The 17305-nt window shown below is 32.2% G+C and overlaps 1 protein-coding gene across 1 annotated transcript; it reads right to left on the minus strand.

The window, feature by feature from the left end:
• Window positions 1-678: 678 nt before the first annotated feature.
• On the minus strand, window positions 679-7222 carry LOC142630649 (isoliquiritigenin 2'-O-methyltransferase-like). The gene is made up of 4 exons (XM_075804674.1): window positions 6740-7222; window positions 3863-4173; window positions 1342-1406; window positions 679-1145 (listed from the first exon to the last, which is right to left on the minus strand). Exons 1-4 carry the CDS (start codon window positions 7159-7161, stop codon window positions 849-851), a joined length of 1095 nt encoding a protein of 364 aa, XP_075660789.1. The 5' UTR covers window positions 7162-7222; the 3' UTR covers window positions 679-848.
• Between the last annotated feature and the right edge of the window lie 10083 nt (window positions 7223-17305).

Consider the following 17305-nt stretch of genomic DNA (forward strand, 5'->3'; position numbering starts at 1 on the left):
GAAAAACTTTCCCAAGAAAAGAAAAATGGTGAAAAAAAAAGTATTTGCTGATAGCCAAATAGAAACAATATAATGAAACAAACAAAATAGAAGCGAACAAAACAATGGAAAAGAATGAGAGAGACGCGTGGTTCTGGAAATCTGGTTCTACAGCCTCTCCCTCTCTCTCTCTCTCAAAAGTTTTCTCTCTTCTTCTCAATTGAACTAATTCATACTCCCTTGGTCATTTTTATGCTCACATGAGTTTGAGTTTCTGTTAGTTTTTTAACACCAAACTAATAGAGGTATTGATTTGGCAAGTCTATAAAGTTTGTGGAGTAAATTTGCCAAATTAAAAGTTTAGGGGGTGTCTTGGCCACTATCTCAAAGTTCAAGGGGTGTGTGAGCATTTTTCCCAAAAAATAAAACTAATTATTTGTAAATGATAATGTTTGAGGACACAATTTTTGTATCACAACTATTGTTACAATCCTAAACACGTAGGGTTATGAGTGGTGCAAAAAGAACTACTAGATACATGATAAAGTGATAGTTCACTAATCATAATCACACTCACACATATTATCAAGTTTTAGCAGATAGCATGCTCCTGAAAGAGCTGATAATGATCATTCTTAGAGTCAGCACTACAGATTCAACCCAAACAAATCCTAGATGTTCTAAACTTCCCATACATTCCATCAAACGTTATTTAATTTAACTCATGCTTTTAATGAAATCATTATTAAAAAAGTTGCATACATGCAAATAGTTAATTACAGGCTCAATATAAAGTGCCATAACTTGTCCAGTTTGACTAGCAATGAAACTAGAACACAAGAAGAGCTGAAACCAGATAGATGGAGACTTTATTTGTAAAGTTCCATAACTCCCATGACAGTAAAGGCTCGACAGATAACTTGAAACCCTGAAAATCCAGCAGCCTTGCTCAAGGCCTCAAACTCTTTCTCAGTTCTTTCCTTCCCTCCAGGTTGAATAAACATAGCATTGTCAAGCATAGAGACATACTTAGAAGCATTACTTGCCTCAGGTTCCTCTGGCAATATAAAGTCCATGATAATCACCTTTCCATCTTTTGGCACTGCTTTGTTGCAGTTCTTCAAAAGTTTTATGCATTGTTCATCATTCCAATTATGACATGTACCCTGCAATATTATACATGAAAATTTTCAAAAAGCAAACGTTGGTTTTTAATTTTGAATTTTTGACAACTCAATAATTACAACAATTAATGGGATGGAAGAATTGAACCTTTATACCATTGAACTAATTTAAATTATAAAGCTCTTGACAAGCCGATCTAATATAATCATCAAAAAATTAAGTAGTTAACTAACTGACCTTTATCATTATGACGTCACCTTTTGGAACACTTACATACATATCCCCTCCAACATGTTCAACACCTACACAGATTTTCACCTTGCTCTTTAACAGAAATAAATCCAAGATAAAGAAATAAATCTGTTTTAATAAGAAAATTTAAAAGACTGTTTTAGAGCTAGATATATCAAGGGCCGTAAAAAATTATTGTATAGCCTTGTTATATTTATTTTATTTTATTTTGGGTTTAGTGAAACCATATTTAAAAGTAAGATAGAGATTCCATTAAAAAATAAGTGAAATAGAGTTAGTGTCCTAATTTTTAGGATTTTTCTCTACGCGAGAGTTGATAAAAGTTTGAAAGCCTACTACCATGCACATTTGGTGTGGTGGTCATTTCACAAATACAATCACTTGTAGGGTCTAGGTGACAAGATCTGGGGTTCAAGTCTTCAGGAGGGAGCTTCACACATATATACACTTAAATTATACTAGAGTATAATTTCTATCTTGTATAAGGAAAAAAAAAAAAAAGTTTGAAACTCTAAAACTTAGGAATTTTTTTAAATATAGTAAATTACTCTTTTAACCAGTTTGAGTTCTTAAATTTAAAATTATCTAACTAAAAGATATGGGTATTTTTTAGAGTATAAGAATTTATGTGAGAATATTTTAGTATGCAAAATGATGAAACTTAAATAGAGAATCCTCTTAGTAATAGTATAAATATATATTGACTAGATTTTAAAAATGTTTACTCTTAGTTACAATCAAATTCAATCTAACACATCTTTTCTGTCACTCCAATTCATGGTCTAAATCTTTCAAGTTGTGTACTGACAACCTGTGAAAATTTAGAAAGTGTAGCATTATATACAGGGGCGGCTTGATGCATTTGGGAGCTTAAGGTGAAAATTGATTATCTTGTATTAGATGCAAAATTACTGCTAATTAATATGAACTAAATAGAATTTTTTTTCTTTTTTTTTTTTATAGAAATTTTATAAACAGAACAAGTTTGACAAAATTTTTCATACTTGTTGATATGACAGATTGATAATGGTAAATAAAAAAGCGGTGTAAGTGGTAAACTTAAATGAGAACTAGTAAAAGTTTGCTAACTCAACTCTTATTATTATTCTTTTTTTTTAGAAGTGCAATATTCACAATATTTTTTATAACAAATTCTAGGTTTTAAGATGCTTTTTGTTTTGACCCTTAAAAAAAAGATGCTTTTTGTTTTCTATTTGAAAATATCACTATAATTATTTTTTTGCCATTAATAACAACCTACTACTTAACATTAGTTGTAAAGGTGTTGTGAAAAATATTGGGGACGTTGCATTTTTCTCTCTTTTTTATTTGTTTTTCATTTGGTAAAAAAAATTTATTTTATTTATTAATTATAAATAAGCCTATTGGTTAAAATTTGGGGGCCTTTTTTTTTGCATGGGGCTTTAGGCGATTGCATTTTTTGCTCTAGCATTCAGCCGGCTCTGATTATATAATTAATGGTAGATTCAGAAATTTCTCTGAGTTCCGAACAAAGAAAAAATGACCATTAACTATTTTTTTCTTTATATATATATATATATATATATATATATATATATATATATATATATATATATATTCTTATTATCTACATAAAAGTATAAAAGAGTGCTATAAAATTATTTTAAATGTAAATTAAGCACTAAGTACTTTATAATACAATTTGTTGATTACAAAAAGTATCAATATTAAATTTGACAAATTGTGCCAATATTGACAGATATATTTGAAATTTTTTTTAAAACCATCTTTAATCATCAATAGAGTAAAAGCGAAAAGCATCTTTATTTAAATTACAAATCATAAAATGTATGCATTAAAATCCTTATTCTTTTTTATTTATTTATTATTGCTTGAGATAATTGGTAGGATAACTAAATGTTCATTATAATTTTTTGAATATCTAATTAATTTAAGTAGTTGATATGTACAACTTATCACCAATGAGATTGTGACTCTACTTAAATCAATTTTAAAAACTTTAATCTTGTATAAAAAAAAAACTTTAAAAAAAAAAAAAACTTTAATCTAACAGAGAAAAGTATGTACATTTAAAAAATAATTATAATTATAGATAGGTATAAATTTGTATTGGCATTTAAGGTGTTATAAACCTAGTTACTTTATCCGTTCTTTCGGATAAGAATGCATATTTAAATTTTCTTTTTTTAAGAATTTGATACATATATACTTAAGAATTTTTAAATTATTTTTTAATTATACATGCGTAAGTTTTATTTGTTAATGGCTCTGCTATTTATTGCACTACTGGGGCACTATATTTATTTTTTTCCTAATGTGGTCATTTGTGATAATTAATATATATATATATATATATATATATATATATATATATATATATATATATATATTTAAACATTATAATAAGTGGTGGGAGGGGAATTCAAACTTATACGTCTACGTTGGGAACACTATAAAGTGTCAAAGATAGACATGCATATCAGTTATTAAGATATTTTAGTACCTGGATAAGATGGTGCGTGTTGAATCACTTGAGGCAAATCAAAGTTAATGCCTTTAATGGAAGGGTACTTGGAAATGACCATGTTGAGGCTTGCTCCAGTGCCACCCGCAACATCAACCAACAATGATACCCCCTCAAATCCTTCATATTTCTCAAGAATTTTTTTCATGTGTATTCCGGAAAGATCAGCCATTGCCTTGTTAAAAAGGTTGTTCAATGATGGATCAGCTTTCATGTATTGGAAGATGGATTTCCCATGGACTTTTTCAAATAGATTACCTCCTTCAAGAATGGCAGTCTTAAAATTTAGCCTATACCACAATGAATGCCAAAACAGTCAAGTACTTATTGTTTGGAAAAAGAAGAGTGATATGCAAATTAATGATGTGAGATTAATATGCTTACCTCCTTTATTACTTACTAATTTGAGCTCCAACTATATATAGCACTATTACTATTTGGAAAACACAACTTTACCTATTTGCCATCTTATCAGTTATCACTAGTAAGATATCATGAGGACACTAGAGAGGTACTACAGTCGCAGCATTATGGTGTATTCTTGAGCCAATACATGTAGTATATAGTATATATGCAGGGAGCCAATACATGTAGTATATAGTATATACTTAGGGATGGAGCCAAGACTTGAAGTTAGGGGACGGCTCTATTGATGGTTATGTGCAACAGCTCTGGCCTCCGGTTTTGCTACTACTTAATCAATAGAATTTTAAATAAATAAATATATTTATTTATTTATTTATTTATTTGGTGTGTGTTTGTCTTTGATGTGTGCGTCTGCTACTAGGCAAGGGTGGCTTTATGCATTAAGGGGCCTAAGACAAAAAATGAAATGAGGTCTTTTATATATTTAAAAAAAAATAATCTAAATATGGCTTAAACTCTATTCTCTTATTAGATGCAAAATTACTAATTAATATGAACCACTTAGAATTTTTTTTTTTTTTTTTGAGAATTTCTATAGACACAAAAAAAGGACAAAATATTTCACACCTGTTGATGTGGCAGATTAATAATGGTAAGTCAAAAAGTGACGTTAGTAGTGGACCTAGATAAGAATTAGTAAAAATTTGCCAACTCAATTGTTGTGAAAAATCTTGTGAAATTTTTTGTGTATTGCTTTTTTTTTTTTTAAGTGCTAAATTCATAACATTTTCACAACAAATTCTAGGTGTTAAGTTGTTTCTAGTTCTAATTTGAACCCACCATTAAAATAATTTTTTTAACCACCAATAATAGCCAGTAACATCCAGCTGCTTAGAATTTATTGTGAAAGTATTGTGAAAAATATTGTGAACGTAGAATTTTATTTTCGTAAAAAAATACTATTTTATTTGTTGGCAAATATTTGAGCTTAATTAATAATATTAAAATGAAAAAAAATAGTTATATTGGTTAAAGTTAGGGGGCCTTTTTTTACTCGAGGCCTTAAGCGGGTTGTAAAATAGAGTGTCAACATGAGATTATCAAGTTTGATATGAATACCATTGAGAAGACAAGAGACGGGGTTGTGGATGGTTGCGTTGGGTTTGACGCAAGGTAGTCAATACCGTACCGATACTGTCCGTACCGGTGCTAATACCGGTATCGAAACGTCAACGTTTCGTACCGGTTTAAGTACCGGCCGTACCTACCATGTACCGGTCATACCGACCAATTTTGCATAATACTGGTCAGTACCGGGCGTACCGACTTGTACAGATTTTTTTTTTTTTATAGTTTTGTAATTCTTGAATTTTTGTTATAGTAAAATGGTAACTTATTTGCATTGACTTATTAGTATTATTTGTTTTTAGTATGCAATGAACAATTAAACTTTCTATTTTTTATATTGTGTTTTTTTTTTTCTTTAATTGATGCTAAAGTCTAAAACCATAAATAATTTGTCCTGAATTGAAGAAATATTTTATGGTAAACTTTTATATTTATTATAATATATATATATATAATAACGATAAATCCGAAACGGTACACGGGTATTGACGGTACTAAAATATATCATTCTACTGGTCAAACTAATACGACCTCCGGTACGAGATTGACTCCCTTGGTCTGACATGATTTTCTACCCATCATGATCTCTTACCGTTGAGAAATCTCAAACCCCACCCAACCCAATCTATAATAGCTCTATAAAATCCAACCCAACCAGGATCAGGTCAGATAATTGGAAAAGACCATTTTGTCAAGTGAAGTCTAATGAAAATATTGAATTTTCATTCCATTATTTAAGCTCATTTTTCAATAAATGATTATAGTTAACAAAATTAAGTTTAATATTTCAATTTTATCAAACCTAATAAGTCTCAAAATACCAAAAATATATAATAGTAACAATTTTTTTTTTATAAAAATAAGTTTCAAAATCCAACATAAATCAGCTAACAAATTTAAAATACAAATATTTGTTAAACTATTAATGCAGTGGATTTGGTATTTGGCCAACTTGAACCTGATCTCCAAGCTTCACACAAATATTTACAATCCAACTTGACCTATCAACCCATGACAAACCAACTCAAGGAATAGATCGGATTGGATTGGACAGAGAGAGAACAAAAATTCAAACTAAACATATGTATTTTAGCTCGCCACTAAAACTTATGTTTCGACAAAATCAATCTAAAAACGAGCTAGTACCAAATATATCACTAAATAAGATAATTTAACTTTTTTACATTAACTTAATACAGAAATAATTCATTTTAACATTTATTATCAAATCAATAAATAAGACGATTTGTTCAGACTATTTATGTGCATAAGTTTGTAATTAGCATTCTTATTATACTTAATTATTTATTTAAGTTTCAACATGCATTCAAGACTACATGGATTAAGTGGGAATATACGTACAAAACCTCTACTGTGGCCCGGTGTAAAGCAAAAGCTGAGATTGAATCCACAGATCCTCCATCTTCATTCTGAACATAGAATTTGCCAGCCGGTGAGACTCCATAGAGTCTCTCAACCCTTCCATCTTCGCAGGTGCGCACAGAGCAAGTAAGAAGTGAGTAGCTAGCAAGTAAACGCAGCATGCGATCGAGCATATAAGGTGCATCAGGGTTTTGTGTGGGAAGCTTAGAAGCAATCTCAGAGGGTGACAAGAAAGCATCACGGCTTGCCTTAGCAATGATCTCGAACAGATTGAGCTCAATGGCGGCGTTTAGTACCATGGGAAATACGTGAGAGCTAGACAGTAGCAAGGCATAGAGACATGGATCATCATCTTTTTCACTAATGGGGGGTTTACCACACTGGTTTTGTGTGGAACTCATTTTTGCTGTTTCGATTTTTCTTGGCCTTGAGCTGTGGCCTTGTGATTCTATGTTGTATGTATTATATAGGATCAGCTGGTACTACTAAGTACTAACAAGAGTAGGTATTTAACTGTACAACTTTAATGGTAAATTTATTGTAGTAAACAGTTTTAATTGAAAATAGTTTGTGTTTAGAGAGAGAACTTCACAAATTACAATATCAATTTAAGTATTTTGAAATTAATATAGTTTTAGTGTTGGGGGTGTGAAATGACATATGGAAATTGATAAAGTGCTTTGAGATGAAAGAAATGACAAAAAAACAAATAATAAAGAACTGAGTGGATCGGAGTTCTAATGTGACTTTCCATTCATATTTAGACCACTTAATAATTTAAAATTTCCACGTTGATGACAAAATGTGTAGAAAGATTTGGTTCTTCAGTCCAAATCAAGTGCGCCTCCAATATTGACAACTTACCTTGACTTTGAAGTGTTTGAAGGGTTACCACTTAATAATTTAAAATTTCCACGTTGATGACAAAATGTGTAGAAAGATTTGGTTCTTCAGTCCAAGTCAAGTGCGCCTCCAATATTGAACAGTGAAGTTTATTTGGTAGGTACGACCAAATCGGTACAGGTCCCCCTCCATTTTGTACCCCCTTTTATGCTGGACTGTTTCGGCTGTTTCGGGGCGTTTTGGTCATTCCGGCCGAAATCATTTTTGCTTGCAAAAACCCGTAGATCTGTGACATTGAGACAATGATGAAGTTCCGACGGAGCCTACCACTGCATCATGGCCTCGTTCTATTAGTACAGAATCTCTCGTTCTTACTTTTTTTTTTCCGTCTTCTCCTCTTCTTCACTTAACACGAGCCTTCTCATCTCTGACTCTGTGCTTTTGGCTTCTCAATGCATTTTCAAAACTTGTGGCTGTTTTATCCTTTTGAAAATAACGTGTGGTTGTGGTAAAAGTTAAACCAAGGCATTGAATTCACGTGAGTTTGGTGGGTCCTTGACAGTTTGACTCATTTATAATTGTTCCAAAGTTTTTTTTTATATATATAATAATTAAATAATTTAGATTTATATGTGATGGATTGGGCCATTGTAGAAGGCTAATGATGAATTGGGCTATATATATATAAAATTTATATCTTTGCTAAATAATTTTTTAAAAACTTTAAACTTATAAATTTTCTTTGCTAGTATATATATAAAAATTATTAGGGTCCTAATGAGTGTCTGTTTATATATATAAATATATATAAAATAGCGGTAAACTCGAAACGGTACACCGATATTGACCGGTACCCGAAATATATCGTACCGCTGGCCAAATTGATACAGCTTCCGGTACGGTATCGACACCCTTGATATTGACAACTTACCTTGACTTTGAAGTGTTTGAAAGGTTATGGGCTGTGGAAAACGCAATAACCGACGCCAAACAAAACAAGTCTATAATAGTGTCAAACGTTGTATCTCCATCAATATAATTTTCGGCTGAGCACCTAAATGTGAAATTCATCCGTATCCATCTAACTCTATTGGAATGTTTGGCTCAGAACGTGCATATCAAATCCCATATCCACCTAGTTAACTCTTTTAAATTTTGTAGCTGTGCACGTTAAAAATGCTAAATCCGATATCTAATTCTTTTTCTTTTTCTTTTTTGGCTGCGTATCCGATATCCAATCGAGGGTCTTGAATGGTTCCTCAAAAAAAAAAAAAAAAAAAAGGGTATCAAAAGGATTCACTTCTTTTTTAATATCCTTTTCGGTCCCAATTCCTTTTCCGAAGACAAGAAGGTTGACTAGTGTATCTTTTAAGAAATCTGCATGCGTAAAATAGTAATGTTAGGGCCAAATTTTGCCACGACCATGTAATAAGTTGTGAATGGTGGAGATGAGGACTCATCACTTTCCCTCTAACACTCACAACTCGCTAAGTGGATTATTTGTGACAGAAGTTGTAACTTTAGTTGTGATATTCTTAGCATTTTTGTGTGTAAAATCAAGGAAATTGTGCAGAAAAAAAATCTATAATCACTATTCGAGAAAAGTCTTTCGCCTACTAATGGACTACATTACAATTACATGTTTAGCCGTCAAAATATTTATGGCACCCAAAATTTATATATATTCTAGTTAGTCTAATTAGTAAAGTGTTGTTTTTCTCAAAAAAAAAAAAAAAAAAGAAAAAAGAAGAAGGTAAAAGTGTTAAATGGTTCCTCAAAAAAATGAGGATATTGAAAGGATTCACTTTTTTTTTTTTTTTATCCTTTTCGTTCTCAATTCCTTTTTCGAAGAGAAGTGTACTAGTGTATTTTTAAGAAATTTGCATAGGTAAATAGTAATGTTAGGGCCACAACTTTGCCTCGACCATGTAATAAGTTGTGAGTTGTGGACCCAACACTTTTCCTCCACCACTCACAACTCGCCAAGTGGATTATTTGTGACAGAAGTTGCAACTTTGGTTGTGATATTCCTAGCATTTTTATGTGTAAATCAAGGAATTTGTGCATGAAAAAGTTTATGATACTATTCGAGAAAAGTCTCTCATCTTCTAGTGGACTCCACTACAACCACATTCTTGGCTATCATGATTTTTATGGCACCCAAAAAATATATATGGATTCTAGTTAGTCTAATTAGTAAAGTGTTGAATGGTTCCTAAAAATAAAAAAATAAAAAAGAACTGAGGGTATTGAAAGGATTCTTTTTTTTTTTTTTTTAATTCTTTTTGGTCCCAATTCCTTTCCGAAGACAAGCAAGTGTAATAGTGTATCTTTAAGAAATTTGCATGCATAAAATAGTAATGTTAGGGCCACAACATTTCCACGACCATGTAATAAGTTGTGAGTGGAGAGATGTGGCACCACTTTTCTTCCACCATTTACAACTCACCAAGTGGATTGTTTATGACAGAAGTTGTAACTTTAGTTGTGATGGCATTTTTGTGTGTAAAATCATGGATTTTGTGCATGAAAAAGTCTATGATCACCATTCGAGTAAGTATTTCGTCTTCTAATGGACTACACTACAATGCTTGGCTATCAAGATATTTATGGCACCCAAAATTTATATATGGATTCCAATTAGCCTAATAAGTGATTTTTTTTTTTTTGGGCAAATAAGGAATTTAAGGTTCAACTCTGTCTACACCATAAACCAATTAACATTTTTGCCATATAATAGAGAATAATCATCATGAAATGGACACCATAAGTTAATACTATTGTTATGTGTGTGTGTCTATATATATATATATATATATATATATATATATATATGTATGTATGTATGTATGTATGTATGTATGTATGTATGTATGTATGTATGTATGTATGTATGTATGTATGTATGTATAAAAGCAAGTACAGAGCCAAAAATTTAGTGAAAATGGATTCATACATTATTTTCATGATTTAAAATAAACGATAAATTCAATTTTGATAAATGATTGCTTTAAAATATATTAAAAAAACACATTTTCTGTGTATTTTTTTAATAATATTTTGTTGACATGTGTGCTGGTTCTATTTTTCATAGTATACTTGGTCTTCAATTTTAGTAAATTTTTCATACTTAAATTTCTCACATTATGTACTCCCTCACATTGATGGAAGCAATGTAAACATCAAACTCGAATTGTTTACCAAGAAAAAAAAACATAAACCTCATATGTGTTGTATCCAAGGGAGTCAATATTGTACTAGTCATTAAACCGGTACCGATACTCCTCCAAAATGTACCCAAATAAATACCGGATTGTACCGGCCTATTATGGTTTTATCGGCTTTTACCGGCTCGTATCGGCCAAAATTTGTCGTTTTAGCCTTAAAAAAATATATTATTTAATCTAATATATTCGTAAATGTACTTAGGCTAATATGTAGGTTTATAAAATATGTGGATTTTAAATTTTTGTTGATAAACATAAAATTAATAAATTCATACTTACATAAATAATATAATAATATATTAAAAATATATAAATAGCAGTAAACTTGAAACGGTACACCGATGTTAACCGATACCGAAATATTTCATTTTCCTAACTAAATCAAAATAGCCTCCGGTATAAAATTGACTCCCTTGGTCGTATCCCCAGCTCCCTCGCATTGTAGACATTGGCATTGTTGTTTGAATTGCACAAAACCCCTTTTTTCAATTATTATTTTCTTTCTTTTTAAGGAGAGTACTTTTAATTGCTTGTTTGTCATTGTGATCGAATAACAAGATCAGTGCATCATGATTAAAATTGTAAAACATGAACCATTCTAAATGTTAAAGCACATACTAGAAAAGAAAAACTGACAAGTTTGAAATCATTTTATGGAGATGCAGCCTAGGTGAAGTTTTGTTTATGAAGAATAGAAAAAACTCATAAGCAATTTTGATTTCACAACTGCAATAATATCAAAATTTGTGCACTCTATGAAAAAATCAAAACTCCTCGTCTCTCTCCTTGTGCTCTCTTTCAAGAACAGATTTCTTTTTCCTCTATTCATTTTATGCTTGATTTTAAGATTATTTTCCTTCTCACTGTTTGGGAGGACTCTTAGGCTATAATAGTGATGAATCATGACAGGAAGAAGAGTTAGGACATAGGGCATGACTAGTTCCTAGAACACTTTGAGTTCACAAGAAGTTAGTACACAACTAGACTCTGTAACACTTTGAATCCACAAGGTTGAGAATTGAGATATGGAATTCACAAGAAAAAAAAAATAGATAAAAAGGATTGAAGTTGTATTGAAAGAAGAATTAATTTTTTTTAGGCAAAAATGCAAAACTGACCCTCTAACTTTTTCTCTTTTTCATTTCAGTCCTCTAACTTTCAGTTTTGTCAATTCAATCCTCTAACTTTCAATTTTTGTTAATATAGGATTCCGTTAAACCCCAGTTATGGCTGCCGTTAACTTTGAGTTTTTTTTTTTTTTTTTAAATTTCGGAATTAAAAGAAAAAAAAAATCTGTAAAAAAAAAAAAAAAAAAATTTAAGGCAAAACTGATAATAGTAATCGATTTTGCCAAATCAGAGAAGCTCTCCAACGCTTACAGACGCCGGGAAGGGCTTGCAGGAGACATGGGTGAGAGCTATGTAAGTTCAGAAGTTAGAGGAACTTTTGGATATGTTGATCCTGAGTACCGAAGCAACCAACGAGTAAATTCATCGGCTGATGTCTACAGCTTTGGTATAGTACTTCTACAGATTGTCTCCGGAAAGAAAGTCATTAATTTGAATCTGAAGAGGCCAATGCCATTGAGTAAAATGGTCAGTCATTGCTCCATATTCCTTTTACCACTGTTGCTTTATCTTTGAACAAAGTTAATTAAGTTAATGCTATTGCTTCCCAGGCATGGGTGCATAGCAGAAGTGGCAGTATTGCAGAGTTTTCTGACCCTAAACTTGATGGGGAGTACTCCACAGAAGCTTTTGATCTAACACTTCAGCTGGCTCTATCATGCACGACACATAAGAAAGAAAGACCATCTATTCTCGGTTTTGCGTTAATTTTTTTTTTTTTTTACAGATTTTTTTTTCTTTTAATTCCGAAAAAAAAAAAAAAAAAAAAAAAACTGAAAGTTAACGGTAGCCATAACTAGGGTTTAACGGAATCCTGCATTAACAAAAATTGAAAGTTAGAAGACTGAATTAACAAAAATTGAAAGTTAGAAGACTGAATTAACAAAACTGAAAGTTAAAGGACTGAAATGAAAAAGAGAAAAAGTTAAAGGGTTAGTTTTGCATTTCTGCCTTTTTTTTATTACAATTTCAGAAAACTTCTTTGCAAAGAAAAAGTATTTCCAAACAGATCCTAATCAGTGGCGGAGCCAGAAATTTGCACTGGGGGGCCAAACATAAAATAAGAGTAATAATTTTTTATCCTAACCATACTATATGCATATCTCTATACCATGTACAATAGTTAAATGAGATGATTAAAGATTGCTAAGACTTACAAGAAAAAAACAATTGTCAAGAGTCTTGTAACTTGACTTGCATCTTATGGTGTTTCTAGTAGATGCATCTAAAAGTTCAAATCTTTCAATTTTTTGTTATAATTATTCTATTTGTTAAAAATCACAAAAAAAATTTGAATAAGTACATAACCATATAATAATAACCATTACCTATTTACCAAAAAAAAAAAAAAACACTCACTTACCCATATAATCGTTTATTATATTTATATATTATTAATTTAATAACAAATGACAAGTTGTAGAATGTTATCAAAAAAAAAAATGACAAGTCATATATAAAACTATAATAGTATTGAGATTCTAAATAGTATTGCACTATTGCAAATAGTAACGATTTTGCTTTTGAAGACAAACCATACGCGTGTAGGACATGGACCGAATTGTAATCTCAAATTTGTGAAAAAAATCTTCTCTAGACTTCAAGTCTTTAAGTTTAAACTTCTGACATACTAGCTAGGAGCTGAGACCGCGGGGCAAAGTACTAAAGAAGATATTCTCAAAAAAAAAAAAAAAAAAAAAAAAAAAAAGGCCAATGCAGCATTCTTATCAAGCCCCTCATATGCTATAAATCCTATTTTTTAGCCTCTAAACTCCAAAAAACCATCTCCATCAAACTTGGTATATGTTATAAAATTTACAATCTTGCTACAATGCAATCTCATTTTTGAGAGGGCACTGTAGCTGTATTGTAAAACAAAAAATAGTTTTTTATTCCCAACCTGATCTCTCATTCTCTTTCCTCTCTCTCTCTCTCTCTCTCTCTCTCTCTCTCTCTCCATGGTACATGTTCTCTCTTCTCTCTCTGTTTTGTTCGTCGCCAGTTTCTGCACTTTGCCGATCTCTCTGCTCTCAGTCACTCAATCTCTCTACACTTCGTCTGCAACGTCGTCGAACTCTTTACTCTCAATCACTCGATCTCTACTCTTTGGCCTCAACATCGCCAGGTCGTCGCTGACTCCGATTCGCCCTCCCACTCGCCCTCACTGGTTCAGATTATCTCTCTCTCATGTTCCAATTTGCAGGTTGAGGGTTTTGATTCGCCCTCACTGATGGAAGTTTTTTTTTTTTTTTTTTCCTGCTGTGGTTGGTGGTGGTGAGTGGATGTGGTGGTTGTGATTTGCAGGTTATGGGTTCCGATTCGCCTTAACTGGTGGAGTTTTTTTTTTTTTTTTTCCTGTTGTGGTTGGTGGTGGTGAGTGGATGTGGTGGTTGTGGGTGGATATGGAGGTTTCATTCTATTGTGATTTTCTTTTCCTTTTTTTGTTAGTGGTGGTTGCGGTGGGTTTTTGGTGGGTGGTTGGTAGTGTGGTGCTGGCGGTGCTATGAGAAAGAGAGAGACAGAGGAGGGAGAGGAAAAATAATAAAGGAACAATATTTAAATGAAATTGTAAAAAAAAAAAAAAATAGAAGTTTTGATATAGGTAGTATTGTAAAGTGGTTTTTTATATGTTATAAATATAGGTTTTGAGAGGGTAAATGCTAATTTTTTTAGAATGCTTGATAAGAATGCTCTAAAGAAGATAAAAATAAAAAATAAAAAAACAAACCAGATCAAGAAATCACACAAATAGAGAGAGAGAGAGAGAGAGAGAGAGAGAGAGAGAGAGAGAGAGAGAGAGAGAGAGAGGGGGGGGGGGGGGGAAGAATCATAGATAGAAAAGAGTCAAAGACTCACTTGTGGTAGGTGACGCTAGGGTTTACCTATTTGTTATATGTTCAGATGCAGATCCTGCTAGAGGTTTTCGACTGTGTGGTCAGTGATTTTTCTAAAATGAAGAAGAGATTTCCCCGCTGTCAAATCCAAAAGTTCAAAGCCCAAAAGTTATTCAATGAAGAAGATAAAGCAAAAATTAGAATCTTATTTTTTTATTTTTGAGTATTTTTTTAGAAGGCTTTTTTTTTTTTTTTTTTGAGTAGGTATAATATTTTCACAACAAAGCATAGTGGTAAATTATTATTGATTCTCATTTGGTCCATTATTAATATTATTTTTTTATCTACTTGATACCTAAGATTTATTGTAAAAATTTTGTAAAAATATTGTGCTTTTAGCTTCTTCTTTTTATATATAAAAATCATATCCGAAAATTGGGGGGCCAGTTCTAGTATTTTCTTAGAAAAATTTAAGTTATTCGGGATAATTATCATATTAATATATACTAATTAATTTTTTTTTTTTAAATATTTTGAGGGAGCCGAGGCCCCCTTTGGTCTGAACGTGGCTCCGCACTAAATCCTACGCAAGAATTTGTTCGCCCATAATCATCAGAAATATAATTTAATATTTAACAATAATTAGAGGGAAACAAGAAAATCAATCATCATCGTTTTCATCATTTTCCCAGAACAAATTTCATGCTTCCTCAACAAATTCAGTGTAACACCCCACAATTTTAACATGGTAATTATAATTTTCACATTTACTTTGTTGTGTAAATCATAAGAGAAGCAAAATTAGAATTCCATGAGGATTTTAAGATGTCTCAATCAGCACGCATTGACATAAATTATAAAGGGAAAATTATTTTATGAAGCCCATTGTTCATTTTTTTTTTTTTTTTGACAGAAAACCCATTGTTAATTAATTACTATATAAAGGGAATATTACTTTATAAAGGGAATAAGACAGTACTACAGTAGGAAAAAGATGAAACACTAATTGCACAGATAAAACTCAGTCGAAGCACAGCTAAACAAATTGAATAGAAAAAAAAATATGGGTGTAAACATGGCATTTTACGGTTATAATTAGGAGAAAAAGAAATATTTTGAAAACAAATAAATGGAGAAGCAGAGACAGAATAGCATGTACCTTGTCTACCATGAAAGTCTCTTTCCTTCCTGACATACACTTCAAAATTACAGCAGATTTTGATCATAATACTATTCATAAAAGAAGCCCACCTTGAATCAAGAATACTATAAATTTGAACTCTAAACATTTTCATTAACATAAGAAGATGTCAATTAAGCTAGCAATAAACTTTTATTTATGTTAGGCTAAACTATACTTTTAGTCCTCAAAAGATTCACAAACTTTAAATTTAATTTGGTCCCAGAAATATTTCTCATGTCAATTTGGTCCATGTTTTTCTAAAATATGTGAATGCCTTAATTAAGGTGTACTCATTCTTATAACATTGTGACCTTTATTGAGGAGCATATCACCTCCAATCAGGGGTGGCAAAGTAAGCCTAAACCCATTTGCCCATCCAAAGGCCAAAATGGAAAATTAGCAATAATTTCCAAACAATATAATTAGTAGTTACTGTTTACAAACTATATTTTTTACTAGCATCTCGAGTCTAAATGACTCGATTTTGGGCTATAAATCGAGTTTTTTAGGGTTGATTTTTATGATCTAATTCCGGCTGATGTGGCATTTTTTCCACGTGGCGTACACTTGGAAATCGAGTCTCTAAGACTCGATTTATGAGTGAAAAAAAATTTAAGTCCCAGTGTCTATCTATGTACAACAACCCGAACCATTCTACCCAAAAAAATATTGAACGATTTGCCCATTCTGTGCATCCAAGCCATCCCAAAAATGGCGAACCACCTGAACCATCCAAATCCATGGAGAGCAAAACCTAAATCCACGGCGGCAAATCTACGGCGAGCAAAACGTAGGCCACGGTGGCAAACCCAAAACTCCACAGCCACAACAACACACCCGCCGCCGATCAATTGCTCACCCCCCACGGCAACCGTCCAATCCAAATTCAACCCACCATGGCAAACCTCCACAACAGCAAACCCACCACGCCGATCTGCTGCACCACGACCACTGCGACCCACCACGCCCCAGACCCACTACGACCCAGATTCACAAACCACCACCCCGCCGCCACCAGATCCGACTCACCCCTCAACCAGTAGATCGGTGAAGACCCAGACCGAAACCCACGGTTTTGCTTCTTACAGCCTTGATCTTTGCTTCGTCGGTGTGGAGGCCCAACCCAGAGAAAGAGAGTGGGAGACGAGAGCAAGAAGCAAAACTCCGCTTCCTCTAATCCAACCTAGCCACAGAGATGTGAGATCCGGAGTGGGGAGATCCGAGAAGTGAACCGAGTCCTCGCCGTTTTGTTTCTATTTCTGGTTTTTTTTTTTTTTTCTCTACAGTTCTTCTCTAATGAGAAGCTGTAAAGTGGTTTAAAGTGGATGAGA

Source organism: Castanea sativa, chromosome 4 (genome assembly GCF_040712315.1).
Source record: "Castanea sativa cultivar Marrone di Chiusa Pesio chromosome 4, ASM4071231v1".
NCBI classification, from domain to species: Eukaryota; Viridiplantae; Streptophyta; class Magnoliopsida; order Fagales; family Fagaceae; genus Castanea; species Castanea sativa.

What these genes read in the sequence shown, in the direction of transcription:
- LOC142630649 (XM_075804674.1), bottom strand. Translation starts at nt 7,161, where the DNA reads ATGAGTTCCACACAAAACCAGTGTGGTAAACCCCCCATTAGTGAAAAA. An exon ending in CGGGCCACAGTAGAGGTTTT is followed by an intron (nt 4,174 to 6,739) that starts GTACGTATATTC and finishes ATTGTGGTATAG; the next exon opens with GCTAAATTTTAAGACTGCCA. An exon ending in GTGACGTCATAATGATAAAG is followed by an intron (nt 1,146 to 1,341) that starts GTCAGTTAGTTA and finishes ATAATATTGCAG; the next exon opens with GGTACATGTCATAATTGGAA.